The sequence below is a fragment of the Saccopteryx leptura genome, chromosome 1 (genome assembly GCF_036850995.1).
Source record: "Saccopteryx leptura isolate mSacLep1 chromosome 1, mSacLep1_pri_phased_curated, whole genome shotgun sequence".
NCBI lineage: Eukaryota > Metazoa > Chordata > Mammalia > Chiroptera > Emballonuridae > Saccopteryx > Saccopteryx leptura.
Window position 1 is genome coordinate 319,533,410 of NC_089503.1, and position 17,618 is coordinate 319,551,027.

Sequence of the window (17,618 nt, forward strand, 5' to 3'; positions counted from 1 at the left end):
TTTGCAATATAAATTTTTGGAAGTAGAATTTATTAATCAAAGGATATGTACATTTAACATTTTAATGGTTGTCGTCTTTCTGCCCTCCAATAATATTGTATTAATTTGAATTCCTGGGAGCAGGGTGAGAGGCTGCCTTTTCCCCAGTGTTGGCAAGGATGTGGATGTCATCACTCTTCAGAATCTTTGCCATTCTAATCAGTGAACAGTGAACTCATAATTTTAATTTGCACTTAAGTTTTAAAATAGATTAATTTTTCACTTTTTTGTATGAATTTTTTTATTTTTATTATTTTTTTTACAGAGAGAGAGAGTCAGAGAGAGGGATAGATAGGGACAGACAGGCAGGAACAGAGATGAGAAGCATCAATCATCAGTTTTTCATTGCAACACCTTAGTTGTTCATTGTTGCTTTCTCATATGTGCCTTGACCGTGGGCCTACAGCAGACTGAGTAACCCCTTGCTTGAGCCAGTGACCTTGGGTCCAAGCTGGTGAGCTTTGCTCAAACCAGATGAGCCCACGCTCAAGCTGGCGACCTTGGGGTCTTGAACCTGGGTCCTCCACATCCCAGTCCAACACTCTATCCACTGCACCACCGCCTGGTCAGGCTGTATGAATTATTTTTTGTCCTTTGTCCATATTTTTTGTTGGGTTCAACTTTTTAAATTAAAATTTAATATTAGGAAAATTATATCTTTTTAAGGGAAATTATTATATGAAAGTATAGCAAATATTTCCCCTAAGATCATTTTTTAACTTTGTTTTGTTAAGTTTTTTGTAGTTAAATCTGTCTCTTTTCATTGTAGCTTTTGGGCTCTGTAAGAAACTTCAGAGAGGCTTACTATACTTCATATTACAAATATACCCTCAGGTTTTCCTCTGAAAATTGTTTATTAACATCTAAATATCTAGTCTACCTGGAATTTACTTGGTGTACAGATTGAGAGAAGGAACCAGTAGCTACCAGTTATTCTACTGAGTAGTCCACTTTTTTCCTAGTGATTGGTAAAGACCCTTTGTCATTTACCAGAACCCCATGTGCGTGGGACCCTGTCTGGACCCTTTTGGTTCTGATGCTTATGTGAGCCCAGGCTCAATGGCACCCGTGGATGGTAGATAGGCAGGTTTCCCTCCTGCTCCAAGTGGATGCAGTTTTCCTACTCATCACTCATTCTGGACAGACCATTTCAGAACTGTTCTGTTGTTTCTGCTTCTCAGCTGAGACTTGCTTTGGACAGCACTGAGTTTGTGGGTCCATTAGGCTCAGTGCCATGTGGATCATGTCACATCTCCACCTTCCACTTATGTCTGTCCATTTGTTTAAATCTCCCTTTATGTTCTTGTGGTTCAGTACTTCATTTAGGTTCTGAAAATCCTCATTGAGTTTATTTCCAAGAATTTTAATGTTTGTTTCTCTATCAGTATAATTTAACTTGGTATTTTCAAGTTAATATTTTCTTCGTGTATAGGAGAGCTGTTGATTTTTGTTATTTGGTAGCTGGCAAATGGAAACCAACCACTTTTTAAAAATGATTGAGGCCCTGGCCGGTTGGCTCAGTGGTAGAGCGTCGGCCTGGCGTGCAGAAGTCCCAGGTTCGATTCCCGGCCAGGGCACACAGGAGAAGCGCCCATCTGCTTCTCCACCCCTCCCCCTCTCCTTCCTCTCTCTCTCTCTCTTCCCCTCCTGCAGCCGAGGCTCCATTGGAGCAAAGATGGCCCGGGCGCTGGGGATGGCTCCTTGGCCTCTGCCCCAGGCGCTAGAGTGGCTCTGGTCGCAACAGAGCGACACCTCCCGAGGGGCAGAGCATCGCCCCCTGGTGGGCAGAGCGTCGCCCCATGGTGGGCAGAGCGTCGCCCCCTGGTGGGTGTGCCGGGTGGATCCCGGTCGGGCGCATGTGGGAGTCTGTCTGACTGTCTCTCCCCGTTTCCAGCTTCAGAAAAATACAAAAAAAAAAAAAAAGGTTGAGATTTGTTACTATTTTAATTTGTACATGCCATCTTTTTTTTTTTTTTTTTTTTTGGACAGGGACAGAGCCATAGGGACAGATAGGGACAGACAGACAAGAAAGGAGAGAGATGAGAAGCATCAATTCTTCATTAGTTGTTTATTGATCACTTTCTCATATGTGCCTTGACCGGGGGGCTACAGCAGAGTGAGTGACCCCTTGCTTAAGCCAGCAACCTTGGGCTCAAGCCAGCAACCATGGGGTCACGCTCAAGCCAGCGACCCCTTGCTCAAGCTGGTGAGCCTGCGCTCAAGCTTGTGAGCTCAGGGTTTTGAACCTAGGTCCTCCACCTCCCAATCCAATGCTCTATCCATTGCACCACTGCCTGGTCAGGCTGAAAATGCCATCTTAATGCTTAATACCATCTCTCTCAAATTTTAAAAGTAATACTCAAATTCTAGAATTGAATTCAGTACAGTAACTTCTAGCCATGTGTGCCTATTTAAAGTTAAATTTATTAAAAGTAAGTAAAATTTAAAATTAATTCTTAGCACAGTTCAAGAGCTAAATGTAGCTGGTGGCTGCCAGATTGGTAGGTACCAACAAAACATTTCTGTCCCTGCAGAAAGTATGTTAGGTCACTGTGGCCTAGAATGAAAAATGAGCTGCTCCATGCTCTCCACCTGTTCTTCATATTCTCAGTCTGGAGCTGTCTGTTTTTAGCTCTCCTGGTAGATGCCCGAGTCACAGGAGACATGTACTCATGCCTTTGCTTTATCTACCAACATTAGTAGTGTGTACTCACTTCCATCATGAAAGGTGTGTGTAATTGGCTCATTTACACAACCCTCTGGATTTCTTTGCTTTTTATTTAGTTTTTTTTTATTGTGGTAAAATATATGTAAAATGTACCATGTTAAGGCCCTGGCTGGGTTGCTCAGTGGATAGAGTGTCATCCCAGCATTTCAAGGTTGTGGATTCCATCTCTGGTCAGGGCACATATAAAAATCAACCAGTGAGTGTACAACAAAATGGAACAGCTAAGTGGAACAATGAGTTGATGTTTCCCTCCCTCCCTCCCCCTTTTCTCCCCTTCTCCTCCCCACCCCCATCAATGGAAAAAAATTTTAATATACCATGTTAAGCATTTTTAAGCATACAATTCAGCAACACCAAGTACACTCACACTGTTGTGTAGCCATCACCACCATCTATCTACTTCAGAACTTTTTGTCTTTCCCAACTGAAACTCTGTTCCCTATAAACAATAATTCACTGTTCCTTCTATCTCTGAATTTGGCTAGTCTAGGTGCATTATATAAAGGGAATCATATTTGTCCTTTTGCGTCTGGCTTACTGGACTGAATGTAGTATTTTTTTCTATTTTTAAATTATTTTTTTGAGTTTTAGTTGACATACTGTATTATATTAGTTTCAGGTATACAACCCAGAGATTAGATATTGATATTATATAACTTACTGAGTGATCATCCTGATAAGTATCATACCCATATGACACCATACATAGTTATAAGAATATCATTGACTATACACCATATGCTGTACCTTACATCCCATGACTGTTCTATAACAACCAATTTGTACTTAATCCCTTTACTTTTTTCACCCATCTCCCCTTTCTTCCATCTGGCAAATGCCAGAATGTTTTCTGTATCTATGGGTCTGTTTCTGTTCTGCTTGTTTGTTAATTTTGTTTTTTAGATTCAGTTGTTGATAGATATTTATTGGCATTTTTTTGTTGTTGCTTTTTTTTTTTAAAGATTTTATTTATCCATTTTGAGAGAGAGAGAGAAGGAGGGGAGGAGCAGGAAGCATCAGCTCCCATATGTGCCTTGACCAGGCAAGCCCAGGGTTTTGAAGTGGCAACCTCATATTTATTGACATTTTATTTTTATTTTATTTTTCTTAAAGAAGACCCTTTAACATTTAATGTAATACTGGTTTGGTGGCAATGAACTCCTTTAGCCTTTTCTTGTCTGGGTAGCTCTTACCTGTCCTTCGATTCTTTCTTTTTTTTTTTTTGTATTTTTCTGAAGTTGGAAACGGGGAGGCAGTCAGACTCCCGCATGCGCCCGACTGGGATCCACCCGGCATGCCCACCAGGGGGCGATGCTCTGCCCATCTGGGGTGTTGCTCTGTTGCAACCAGAGCCGTTCTAGCGCCTGAGGCAGAGGCCATAGAGCCATCCTCAGCACCCAGGCCATCTTTGCTCCAGTGGAGCCTTGGCTGCAGGAGGGGAAGAGAGAGACAGAGAGGAAGGAGAGGGGGAGGGGTGGAGAAGCAGATGGGCGCTTCTCCTGTGTGCCCTGGCTGGGAATCGAACCCGGGACTTCCGCACGCCAGGCCGACGCTCTACCACTGAGCCAACCGGCCAGGGCCCCCTTTGGCCATTTTTTAATCAGGATGTTTATTTTCTTATTGAGTTGTAGATATTGTTTATATATTCTGGATATTTTTATCAGATATATGATTTACATATATTTTCTCTCATTCCATGGATTGTCTTTTCACTTTTCTTGATAGTATCCTTTGATACGCAGAACTTTTAAATTTTTATGAAGTCCACTTTATCTTTTTTTAATTACCTGTGCTTTTGAAGTCACACTTAAAAAATTATTCATGCCTGACCAATGGTGGTGCAGTGGATAGCACATCATCCTGGGGTACTGAAGTTCCAGGTTTGAAACCCCAAGGTTGCTAGCTTGAGCATGGTCTCGTCTGTCTTGAGCGCAGGGTTACTGGCTTGAGTGTGGGATCATAAGTATAATCCCATGGTTGCTGGCTCTGGCTTGGGTAAGGGCCATTGGCTCAGCTTGAGTCCCCTAGTCAAGGCCCATATAATTCGTAATCAGTGAAAAACTAAAGTGATGCTACTCATCTCTCTCCCTTTCTGTCTCTTTCTCTCTCGCTCTCTTAAAAATAATTCACTAATCCAAGATCACAGTTTTCACCTATGCTTTTTTCCTAAGAGTTTTATAGTTTTAGCTCTTAAATCTAGGTCTCTGACCCACTGTGAGCTAATATTCGAGTATGGTATTGGGTAAGGGTTTGAGTTCACTCTTTTGCATCCTGATATCCAGTTTTCCCACCATCGTTTTGTTTGTTTGTTTGTTTCTTTGTTTTGGTGACAGAGACAGAGAGACAAATAGGAGACAGACAGACAGGAAGGGAGAGAGATGAGACACATTATTCCTTTGTTGTGGCATTTAGTTGTTCATTGATTGCTTTCTCATATGTGCCTTGACTTGGGGCAGGGTTACAACAGAGTGAGTGACCCCTTGCTCAAGCCAGTGATGTTGGGCTCAAGCCAGCAACCTTGGGCTTCAAGCCAGAGACCTTTGGGCTCAAGCCAGCAACCATGGAATCATGTCTATGATCCCATGCTCAAGCCAGATGAGCCCACACTCAAGCAACCTCGGGGTTTTGAACCTGGGCCCTCTGCGTCCCAGTCTGATGCTCTGTCCACTGCACCGCCTGGTCAGGCCCACCACCATTTTTTGAGACTTCATAATGGGAAAAACCCTTTCCGCATTGAATGGTCTTGGCATCCTGTTGAAAATCAATTGACCATATATATCAGTTTATTTATTTCTGGACTCTGTTCCTATGTCTTTCCTCATGATAGTACCAGTGTTCAAGATTATTGTTGCTTTGTAGCAAGTTTTGAAATAAAGTGTGGGACATCCAGCTTTGTTCTTTTTTTTTTTGAGATTGTTTTGGCTACTCAAGGTCCCTGAGAGTACATATGAATTTTTAGGATGCGTTTCTATCTCTGAAAAAGTGTCACTGAGATTTTGGTACAGATTACATTGAATTTGTAAATGTTTAGCATAGTATTGATAAGTCTTTTGATCTGTTAACACAATGTCTTTTCTTTTGTGTCTTTTAACTTCTTTCTGCTGCATGTTGTGCTTTTCAGTGCATAAGTCTTCCATTTTCTTGGTTAAATTTATTCCTAAGAATCTTTTCTTTTTGATGTTACTGTATGTATCAAATTGGTATTTTAATTTCCTTTTTTGGATTATTCATGACGTGTATAGAAATACAACTGATTTTTATGTGTTGATTTTGTATCCTGATACTTTGCTGAATTTATTAACTGTAAGGTTTTTTATGGAATGTTTAGTTGTTTCTACATATAAGATCATGCCATCTGCAAACTGATCATTTCCCTTTGTCCTTTAGCAGTGTTTTTCAACCACTAGTCTGAAAGAAATTTTGTGCTAAGCACCCTGATGTCGTATGAAGATCATAGACCCAATGATCTTAGTTGAATTCACCTATGCTGAGGGTGATTTCTACCTTAGCAGTCCCTGAAATACTTCTTCTAATTTTACTGATCCCCAAGTATAAAAAGGTTGAAAATCACTGCTTTACAGGTTAGATTCCTGTTGTTTGTTTATCTTCTTTTCCCTCTCTGCTTTGGTGAGAACTTCCAGTACTCTTTTGAACAGTGCCTTATGCCTGGTCTTAGAGAAAAAGCTTTCAATTTGTCATCACACACTATGACGTTAGTGGTGACTATGTTGTACACGGCCTTTTTCATGTTGAGGAGGTTCCCCTCTATTCCTAGTTAGTTGAGCATTACATTATGAAAGCATGTTGAGTTTTGTCACTGCCTTTTCTGCATTGCCTGAGATGGTGTGTTTGCCCCTGGCACTTCTAATGTGATGTATCATGTCAATTGCTTTTCATGTGTTGAACCATCCTTACCTTCTGGGATAGGTTCCCCCCTTGGTTACAGTGCATAATTCTTTTAATATTTTGTTGCATTCAATTTGCTAGTATTATGTTGAAGATTTTTGCATCTCTGTTCATAAGGAGTATTAGCTTTCAGTTTGCTTTTCCTGTGATCCTCTTACTACAATTTAAGTAGTGGTTTATTTGTCTTTCAGGTGGACGCTGTCTCTAATAAATGGGAAGAGGACAGCAAAAACCAGGGTGGAGGGCTATCAGACTCCAGCCCCCGAGTCCTGATTGGCTGTGTGACATCGTTGATAAAGGATGCTGGCTACATCAATCAGACCACATACTTCTCTCTGGAAAGTGTTTGTGAAGGTAGGCTGGGTGGGTTTCTATTTAACATTTAAAAGTGAGTTTGTTGAGAGCCACGCCCACCACCTTTTATAATCCCTGAATTGCCCCAGATTCTAGACTCTACCAGAGGTTTTTTCAGTGGCCGAGCCCAACAAGCAGCCAGCAGACAGGCAGCAGGAGGTGGATCTCAGGGAACTTTGGGTCTTCTGCTGATGTGCCCCCAGGCCCAGTGCTGGTAAAAGCTGCCTAAATGTGCAGCTTGGTCCAAGCTGGAGGAAGCTGATCCTTACATACAGGTTGGCCCCTCCCACACTACCCACTAAGCCTAGCAGAGACAGCCACAAACTCTGATTTACTATAGATCCAAAAAGGTTGCTGAGGGTCAGTCACAGGCAGTGTCTTACACTGGTCTGCACCAGGTTCCCTCCGAAGAGGCCCAGAACCAACACATCACCTGGCCAGCTACAGACTACATCAGAGCAGGACCAGCTAGCTAGTCTTTGTAGTAGCATATCCAAAGGGAGAGCGCATCAGGCACCAAACCCAGCTGAGGCGAATTCCACTTTCTTTTTTTTATTTTTTATTTTTATTTATTTATTTATTTTTAACAGAGACAGAGAGAGAGTCGAAGAGAGGGATAGACAGGGACAGACAGACAGGAATGGAGAGATGAGAAGCATCAATCATTAGTTTTTCATTGTGCATTGCGACACCTTAGTTGTTCATTGATTGCTTTCTCATATGTGCCTTGACCGTGGGCCTTCAGCAGACCGAGTAACCCCTTGCTTGAGCCAGCAACCTTGGGTCCAAGTTAGTGAGCTTTTGCTCAAACCAGATGAGCCCACGTTCAAGCTGGCAACCTCGGGGTCTCGAACCTGGGTCCTCGGCATCCCAGTCTGACGCTCTATCCACTGCGCCACCGCCTGGTCAGGCGCGAATTCCACTTTCTGTGGTCAACACTTACATTGCACCTTGCATGCATTGGATGAGGTAGAGCTTCACAATCAGCCGGCCGAAGTCCTGGATATCCTGCCCTGCTGGGCTAAGTTCCACAGGGGGAAGGTAGAGAGGTTTAGAGCACAGACATTCAAAGAGTGAGTTCCTTGGAACCTATTGTTGGGACCAGACAAGGGGCTTAGCCACCTCTTAGGGGGGCACAATCAGCACCAGGGGAGGACTCTCTTGATCTTCCTCCCCTGAGACCAGGGGCTCCCCAGCTGGAAGAACTTCCACAGAAGGGACTGTCAGTCCTACCCAATCTGAACCTGCTTCTCACTTTGCTGGGAAGAAATAGAATTGGAGTCCCCAGCAGTAGCTGAGGGATTAGGCTCTGGAGTAGGGGACACTTTCCCCATACTGAGCTCTTGACCATGAGTCCTACTAATATTAATCATCCAGGCCTCAGCTGCCCTAACTCACTAACTTGCAACCTGTGAAAGGGTTGGTGGGATGAGGCCAGTCTGCAGTCACTCTACAGTCTTTCTATAGAAGGCTCTGTGGGAAGACCAGGAAGCTGCAAGAGGAGATAAAGCAGCTGAAAAGGGGAAGCATATCTTAGAAAACTTGGGCCCTTTTATGGAGCTGTCAGCTCTAAGCTGGAGGAAGCTGATCCTTATACATAGGTTGGCTCTTCCCACAATACCCAAGCACAGAAAATGCTGACATGAACTGTGAACACAGCAGTAGCGTCAGGTTACAAATAATACCTGACATCTACCCATACCCGAATTTGGCCCAAGAGGACCAAAAACCAACACAATCAGTAGTGGGTGGCATACTACACCCAACACGGGACTCAGCTAGGCACACAAGCAGCCTGCCCAAAGGAGGAGTCCAGCAGGCACCAGACCCTGCTGAGAATAAATATGCCCCAGTAGGACACTGAATATCATCTAATACACGTGATCAAGGTTGACTTTTAGAGCCAGCCAGCCTGAAGGGGTAACTCGACCCACGAAAAGACCAACAGCATCCAAGACTCAAATACAACAGGAAGGTAAATATAACCCTCAAGAAACATTCCAAGAGCAAGGATCTCAGATGGCCTGGAGGTCAGTACCACTGAGCCCATCTTCCTCATAGATATGCCACAACAAATTTGGGACTCAGAGCAGAGCAACCTGATACACAGACAAAAAAGGTAGATAAAGAAGCATCACCTAAATGAATCAACAAGAGAAATCCCCAGAAGAAGAATTAATTGAAATGGAAGTAACCAAACTATCAGACACAGTTTAAAATAATGGTTATTAGGATGTTCAAGGATCTTAAAGTAAGAATGGGTTACCAGAGTGAGAACATAGTAAGCATTAAAAAGGATATTGAAACCATAAAAAAGAACCAGTCAGAAATGGCAAATACAATACTAGAAATGAAGACTGCACTAAAATGAATCAGTAGCAGGCTGGATAAAGCAGAGGATCGAATCAGCAATTTAGATTATAAGATAAACATAAGCACGTAAGGAGAGTAGCAGAAAGAAAGAGGCTCAAAAAGACTGAGGAAACTCTTAAGAAACCTCTGTGACAACATGAAGAGAAACAACATCTGCATCATAGGGGTTCCTGAAGGAGAATAGAATGAACAAGGGATAGAGAATTTGTTTGAAGAAGTTATAGCTGGCCCTGGCCGGTGGGCTCAGTGGTAGAGCGTCGGCCTGGCATGCAGAAGTCCCGGGTTCAATTCCCGGCCAGGGCACACAGGAGAAGCATCCATCTGCTTCTCCACCCCTCCCCCTCTCCTTCCTCTCTGTCTCTCTCTTCCCCTCCCGCAGCGAGGCTCCATTGGAGCAAAGATGGCCCGGGCGCTGGGGATGGCTTCTTGGCCTCTGCCCCAGGCGCTGGAGTGGCTCTGGTCGCAAAAGAGCGATGCCCCGGAGGGGCAGAGCATCGCCCCCTGGTGGGCGTGCCAGGTGGATCCCAGTCGGGCGCATGTGGGAGTCTGCCTGACTGTCTCTCCCCGTTTCCAGCTTCAGAAAAATACCAAAAAAAAAAGTCATAGCTGAAAACTGATAAATTGAAAAGGAAAAGGTCACACAAGTTCAAGAAGCACAGAGTCCTATTAAAGACTAATCCAAGAGGCCCACACCAAGGCACCTTTAAAATGCCAAAGTTAAAGAAATAAAGAATACTAAAAGTTGCAAAGAGAAAATCAGTTAATTGCCTACAAAGGAACCCCCATAAGGGTAACATCTTCTCAACAGAAACCCTTTAGGCTAGAGTGATTGGCAAGAAATATCAAAGTGATGCAAAACAAGACCTAAAACCAAGACTGTCCAGCAAAGCTATCATTTAAAATTGAAGGAGAAAAAAGAACTTCCCAGACAGAAAAAGGCTCAAGGAGTCCTTTACCACCAGACCAGTATAAGAAGAAATATTAAAAGGCCTGCTATAAGAAGAGGAAAGAAAAAAAAAAAGAAATCAAGAGAATAGATTATAAATTCAAAGAATAAAGTGTCAATAAATAAATATATATCAATAATAACCTTAAATTTAAATGGATTAAATGCTCCAATCAAAAGATATACAGTAGCTGCATGGATAAGAAAACAGGACCCTTACATATGCTGTCTACAAGAGACCCACCTCAGAACAAAAGATACACAGACTGAAAGTAAAAGAATGGCAAAAATATTCCATGCAAATGGAAATGAAAAAAAGTTGGGGTAGCAATACTTATATCTAACAAAATAGCCTTTAGAACAAAGGCTATATAGTAAGGGACAAAGAAGGTCACTACATAATGAATGATAAAGGGAGCAACCCAACGAGAGAATGTAACCATTATAAATATTTATGGACCTAGGATAGGAACATCTAAATGTATAAAGCATATTTTGATGGACATAAAAGGCAAAATCAACACCAATACTATTATAACAGTAGGGGATTTTAATACCCCACTGACATCAATGGACAGATCCTCCAGACAGAAAATTAATAAAGAATCAGCAGCCTTAAATGACACAATAAATTGACTGGATTTAATTGATATCTTCAGATCATTTCACCCCAAAGCATCAGAATATACATTATTTTCAAGTGATCATGTTACATTTTCTAGGATAGACCACATGTTAGGACAGAAAACAAGTCTCAATAAATTTATGATTGAAATCATCACAAGCATCTTCTCTACCACAATGGCATGAAACTAGAAATCAACTACAACAGAAAAACTGAAAAACATTCAAACACGTGGAGGCTCAATAGCATGTTATTAAATAATGGGTTAACAATGAGATCAAGGAAGAAATCAAAATTTTTCTTGAAACAGATGAAAGCATACAACAACTCAAAATTTATGGATCATAGCAAAAGCAGTCCTGAGAGGGAAGTTCCTCCACATGTCCTAAGCTCCCAGCCTGGCTCACAAGTCTGATTTTTTCTTTATTTTCAAACTAAACTGGTTTATGCACCCATTGTGAGATGAATCAGAAGTTCCATGGTCCTTCTGAAACTTTCTGCAACGCCCAAGAGCCCAGCACCACATGTAGTCTGGGCCCTGCCCTGGTCAGGGTGCCTTGTTAGTGACAAGTCTGCTCACAGCAGGGACCAGTCTTCATGTGCCACATTGCTGAGGTCCTCAGCTGGTCACTCCGAAAACTGCTGCCCAGGCCCTGGCTGCTCCTTCTGGGTCATGTTCCAGGCCTCAAACACCCCCTCCTATGGCCAAGCTCTTTGCCCTTTGGAACTGAGCAGTCTCCTAACTCTAGACCTGTTCTCTGTCAACCACCCTGCATTGACCTCTGGCTTCTGGTTGGGATTAGCCCATAGAAAGTGCCAGCAGAGTGGCAGGTAAGTGATCAAGGTGGGGTTGGTGCTGCCATGTGCCCTGAGGGCAGCCCATTCCACTCCCACAGGTTGACCAGGAAGTGTTCAGACTGGTCGCCAGCTTAGAAGGGAAGATCAGTGTTTAATTTCATTAGAATTAAGTCAGTTTTCAAAACATATATGTATAGCAATTTGCAAATTGATTTTGTCACATTGGAGGACCTTTAAAGAAGTACTAATCAGAAACTGTTTGCAAAACAAATTCTTTCTAGAAAAAAGAGAAACAATAGTTGAGTACATTAAAACAACTTAATATTGATTATATAGTCATTCTTGGTACATGTTAACTTTTTGGGGGGGAGAAGCATCAACTTATTTCACTTAGTTGTGCACTCACTGATTGCTTATCATACATGCCCTGACCAGGGCTAGAGCCAGCATTCTCAGGATCAAGCCAGCAACCCCAGGATCGAGCTGGTGACCCTGGGATGAAGCCGGAGACTGGCATAGAACTGGTGACCTTGGCACTCTGGGATGATGCTCTCCACTGCACCACCAGCCAGGGCCATGTTCTAATTTCTTAGCATCCCTGGTGTTACGTCACTGATATTGATCTGAACAATGTACATTTTTCTTTTTTTTCTTGTATTTTTCCAAAGTTAGAAGCAGTGAGGCAGTCAGAAAGACTCCTGCATGCATCCGACTGTGATCCACTCAGCCTGCCCACCAGGGGGCAATGCTCTGCCATCTGGGGCGTTGATCCGTTGCAGCCGGAGCCATTCTAGTGCCTGAGGCAGAGGCCATGGAGCCGTCCTCAGGGCCCGGGCCAACTTTGCTCCAATGGAGCCTTGGCTGCAGGAGGGGAAGAAAGAGATAGAGAGGAAGGAGAGGGGAAAGGGTGGAGAAGCAGACAGGCGCTTCTCCTGTGTACCCTAACTGGGAATCGAACCCGAGATTTCCACACACTGGGCCGACGCTCTACCCCGAGCCAATAGGTCAGGGCCCAATGTACATTTCTCAATGTGGTACTAACTCATTTTTCAGGCAGTGCTTGGAGGCTCTTTCAGAGCTCATTCATAGTTGATGGACTTGACATTGTAGGCACCTTTTATTGGTCTCCCTGTAGGCCTTGATATTTTTAATTGGGAAATGTTAGTAAGCTCAGCAAATTCTGCTACATGTAAGATATTCACAAGTCTGGGTTATTCCTATTGAAATGTGTAGCTATACCTGTTCTCATAGGTACTGTTTTTTGTGTCTATGGGTACAGAGGTGTTCAAATATTTATATAAACTAAAAACTCAAATTAGTTGTCTCTACGACTTTTTGAATGTGGCACCCAGTTTGGATGCTGGGAGTGTGTGGGCCTTTTGAAAGACCTTCATTATTACAGAGTATCAGCTGATCCTGTTAAAATGAGGGCTTTGTGGAGAGACTTCACACAGTTGGGTAGGCCAGTCCTGCCACAGGAGCTCTGCTGCAAACCCTGGGCACCATATGCCCAGCCACTGCAGCCTTCCCGCCGGCACTTTCAGGACATCAGTGTCTGTCTGCCTGCCTGCACCTGGTATTTCCAGTAACTACACTTCATTCTCAAAAAGCTTCTGAAGTTGAAGGTTTCTGGTCCCATATATATTGATACTTTGATTAAGGATTCCCTACCGATTTTTTTTCCCTACCGATTTTGATAAAATATAACCAAAATTTAAAAGTCTCACTTTAAAAAATTAAAATGGGATTTTCTAGAAATAATAATAAAAAAAAATTAAAATGGGGCTCTGGCCAGGTGGCTCAGTGGATAGAGCATCATCCTAGTGCACCGAGATCATGAGTTCAAGCCCTGGGCAGGACACATGAGAGGCAATCAGTGAGTACACAACTAAGTGAAACAATGGGTTTGTACCCCTCTCTCTCTCCTCCTTTCCCTCCCTCCCCCTTTCTCAAATCAGTGGAAAAAAAAAATTTTTTTTTTTTTTTTGTATTTTTCTGAAGCTGGAAACGGGGAGAGACAGTCAGACAGACTCCCGCATGCGCCCGACCGGGATAGACCCAGCACGCCCACCAGGGGGCGACTGCTCTGCCCACCAGGGGGCAATGCTCTGCCCCTCCGGGGCGTCGCTTTGTTGCGACCAGAGCCACTCTAGCGCTGGGGCAGAGGCCAAGGAGCCATCCCCAGCGCCCGGGCCATCTTTGCTCCAATGGAGCCTTGGCTGCGGGAGGGTTAGAGAGAGACAGAGAGGAGGGGCGGGGGTGGAGAAGCAGATGGGCGCTTCTCCTATGTGCCCTGGCCGGGAATCAAACCCGGGACTTCTGCACGCCAGGCCGACGCTCTACCACTGAGCTAACCGGCCAGGGCCGAAAAATTTTTTTAATTGAAATGACCGCCATTGTAGGGTTGGCTTACAAAGAACTTATTGAAAGTTTCAAACATTTGTAAAATTGGGATTGTTGGGCTACAAAGAGATCTGGGGTTTTATGTCACAACCAACGTTGTCCCAGAAGCTCTGTGGCTCTAGCGCTGTCAGCTTTGCTGGGGCATTAGCTGATCCTCATTTTAACAGGATCAGCTGATACTCTGTAATAATGAAGGACTTTCAAAAGACTCACACATTCCCAGCATCCAATAATCTCAGCAGGTGTGGATCTTGTCTTTATTATGAATCAAACTTGTTCACATGGTATCATTGTTAAAACAAAAATTTTACTCTAGTGCTGGGTTTTTAAAACTGAATTTACAGTTGCAATATCATCTTCAACAGAATGACCTTCCAAATCTTTATTTTCATTCCATGATTCTGGCAGAGAAAAAAACATCAAACTTATTTGAATTTGCTCCATTGTTTTTCTTTTTTAAGTAATTGTTTAGCCTGAGTGGTGGCGCAGTGGATAGAACATCAACTTTAGACACTGACGATCCAGGTTCAAAACCCCAAGATCACTGGCTTGAGTGCGGGCTCGCCAGCTTCTGCATCGTAGACATCCCATGCTTGCTGGCTTCAGCCCAAAGGTCACTGGCTTAAGTCCAAGGTTACTGGTTTAAGCAAGGGGTCACTGGCTCAGCTGGAGTCCCCCACCCCACTCAAGGCACATATGAGAAAGCAATTGATAAATAACTAAAAGGCCACAACTATGAGTTGATGCTTCTCATCTCTCTCCCTTCCTGTCTCTCTGTGTCTCACTCTCTCTCAAAAAGAAATGAAATAACCTGACCCGGCGGTGGCGCAGTGAATGGAGCGGAGGGCCCAGGTTTGGGACACCGAGGTTGCCAGCTTGAGCGCGAGCTCATCTGGTTTGAGCAGGGCTCACCAGCTTGGACTCAAGAGTCGCTGGCTTGAGCAAGGGGTCACTGGCTTGGCTGTGGCCCCCTGGTCAGGGCACATGTGGGAGGGCGGTCGAGCGACTAGGGTGCTGCAATGAAGAATTGATGCTTCTCGTCTCTCTCCCTTCCTGTCTGTCTGTCCCTCTCTAGAAAAAATAAATTAATTTTTAAAAAAAGAAATGAAATAAAATACAGTGTTTATATAGTTAGCACATTGGTAGCTATTACTTCACTACTCATATGTGTTCCAGAAGATTTGGAATTAAAAGTTAGCAAAATTATGTTAAAGTGACTTAATAAAATGCCACATGGAGCCTCTCTCCTGCGTGTCACTGCTCCGGGCACCATCCTTCCCTGCACAGCTGGCCCTGGGCAGCACAGCTATGTGGCACACAACTGCCTCCCTGGCCCTGTGTGGAACAGGAGCTGTGCTCATCACTTGCCTCCTTGAGAAACAAACTCAGCGTCCAGTTTTGTACTTTGTTTCTTGAACATGTTGCTTTCAGAAGAGTTTACTACAGAACTGTAACTAGTTGTGGCCCTGCACTGGGTACCACAGTAGGCCTGCTCTCTGTTATCACTGCCTGTGACTGCATCCATGTCACGGGGCTTTGCACCTGTCCCACCCAGCCTTTCAGCGGGCCTGGTGGCACTGTGCACCTGTGGGCCATGGCACAGGCCGCAGCACAACCACCTGGCAGGCACTGTGTGCTCCCACATGAGCTGCCAGCCCTTACTTCCCTTTGTCCCTATTACCCTGTGTGTCCCCAAGCAGGAGGGGCACTCACACTGCCTCTTGGCAGAGCTGGCCGAGACAAGTGCCTGTGGTTGCACCACATGTGTGTCCACAGCTCCTGGAGTTTGAAGGTGACAACAGAGGTCTGCCGCTGAGCTTACTTTGTTGCAGTTGTTAATAATAATACTTAGAGTTTTAATGAAAAATGTGGGGACTGTCTGAAACCTGATGGCCTCCTGATACTGTGACCAGTGTGGCCACCTGGCCACAGGCCTGTCTGGTAGGGAGGGTTGGGCTGAAGGGAGGAGACTGTGCAGCCAGGTGGGTCTGGAGGAGACTTAGGGTGGCAGACTTGTCCCTGCCAGCAGAGTACCCCATGTCTCAGCTAGAGCAGGAAGGACCAGTGTACCGTTCCTTCTGAGGGCTGGGCACTGCAGTTAATGCAGACCTGGGTAACACTGCTCTCCTGCCTTGGAGGTTTTAAGCCATGCAAGGGAGACTGGGTGGAGGCCACATACTGGATCCGGCCGGGCACGTGGAGCAGTGAGGCCGTGTCAGTGCAGCCACTGCGGTACAAGCGTGTGGACAAGGTAGGTACTGGCCCTCCCTCATCCCGGTATTCCTGGGTGCACGGGGGTCATCGTACTCAGGTTCAGGTGTGGCCAGAGAAGACCCGCTGGTGTGCCGGGGTCCAGCCGCGGGGGGAATCCAGGAGTCCCACAGGAAGAGACGGCGTTGGCACAAAATGAATGAGAGAGCTGAATTCTTTAGATTCACTGCCAGGCATCTCTGCCAATGGCTAGTACAGCTTTATTTTTATAGGCACACACTAATACAATCACATGGTATACAGAATGCATTGGTTAATAATTGTTTTTGTTTCACTATGGTTACATATTTCTAGGCAACAGTTAGTACATTTCTATAAGCTATAAATCATGTGGTAAGTCATTCTAAGTACAGTTATACAATAACTTGAAAACGGCAACAGTTTTTGTGCAAGCTTCTAAAAGGTCAGTATTGATTAATAACTCTACCTTACCTAATGTCCTATTGTCTAGTCAAATTTTATTTGTCTACTATATTCATATACTAGTTAAGTTCTAACTTTATTTTTCTCAGAGTATTCCACTACCTGCAGGTCAGGTATGCAAGAGGAAAGGAAAGTTTTTCTATTCTGTTATATGAAAAGGCCAGGAAGGTAAAGTAATGGATTAGGTGAAAGCTGAAAGGTGCTTTTGTGTATAGTTACTGTTTCCTACCTACTCATAAGTCACGATCTATTTTTTCCTAATATGATTTATAGGAGGGAATTTTCCCACAGTCTTAGCCCTTTTCTGGGGTATCATAGCCAGCCTCCTATGTCTATGGGCCCAGGCAAGGGGGTTTATAGGCTTTTCTGTGGAGCTCACACCCTCTGTCATTTCCAGAGAAATTACTATGCATCTGCAGGGAAAGCACGGTGCTATTATCCCTGCGCCATAAATGATAGCACACACACCCAGAAAAGGGGGGGATAAAAAACCAAATTAATTCAGAAAGTTAAAGGGGGAAGTATTGTTGGGCCTTTTCTTTGCTGTGACTGTGTCAACCAGCAGTTGTTGGTCTTCTCTGCTGTGATTATGTCAACCAGCAGCTGTTGATTGGCTTCCAACAGTAGTATGCTGTCCTGGTTAAGTCCTAAGGGGGGAACTTTATGCAGAAGTGCTTATGTTCGCCTGACCTGTGGTGGCGCAGTGGATAAAGCGTCGACCTGGAAATGCTGAGGTCGCCGGTTCAAAACTC

At 44.2% G+C, this 17,618-nt stretch overlaps 1 protein-coding gene across 1 annotated transcript in view; it reads left to right on the forward strand.

Moving 5' to 3' along the window:
* MOV10L1 (Mov10 like RNA helicase 1) overlaps nt 1–17,618 on the forward strand; it is a 57,811-nt gene that overhangs the window by 2,231 nt on the left and 37,962 nt on the right. The window contains exons 3-4 of the mRNA XM_066361302.1: nt 6,865–7,027; nt 16,311–16,423. Coding sequence (XP_066217399.1) covers nt 6,865–7,027; nt 16,311–16,423 — 276 coding nt within the window. The remainder of the gene's footprint in view (nt 1–6,864; nt 7,028–16,310; nt 16,424–17,618) is intronic.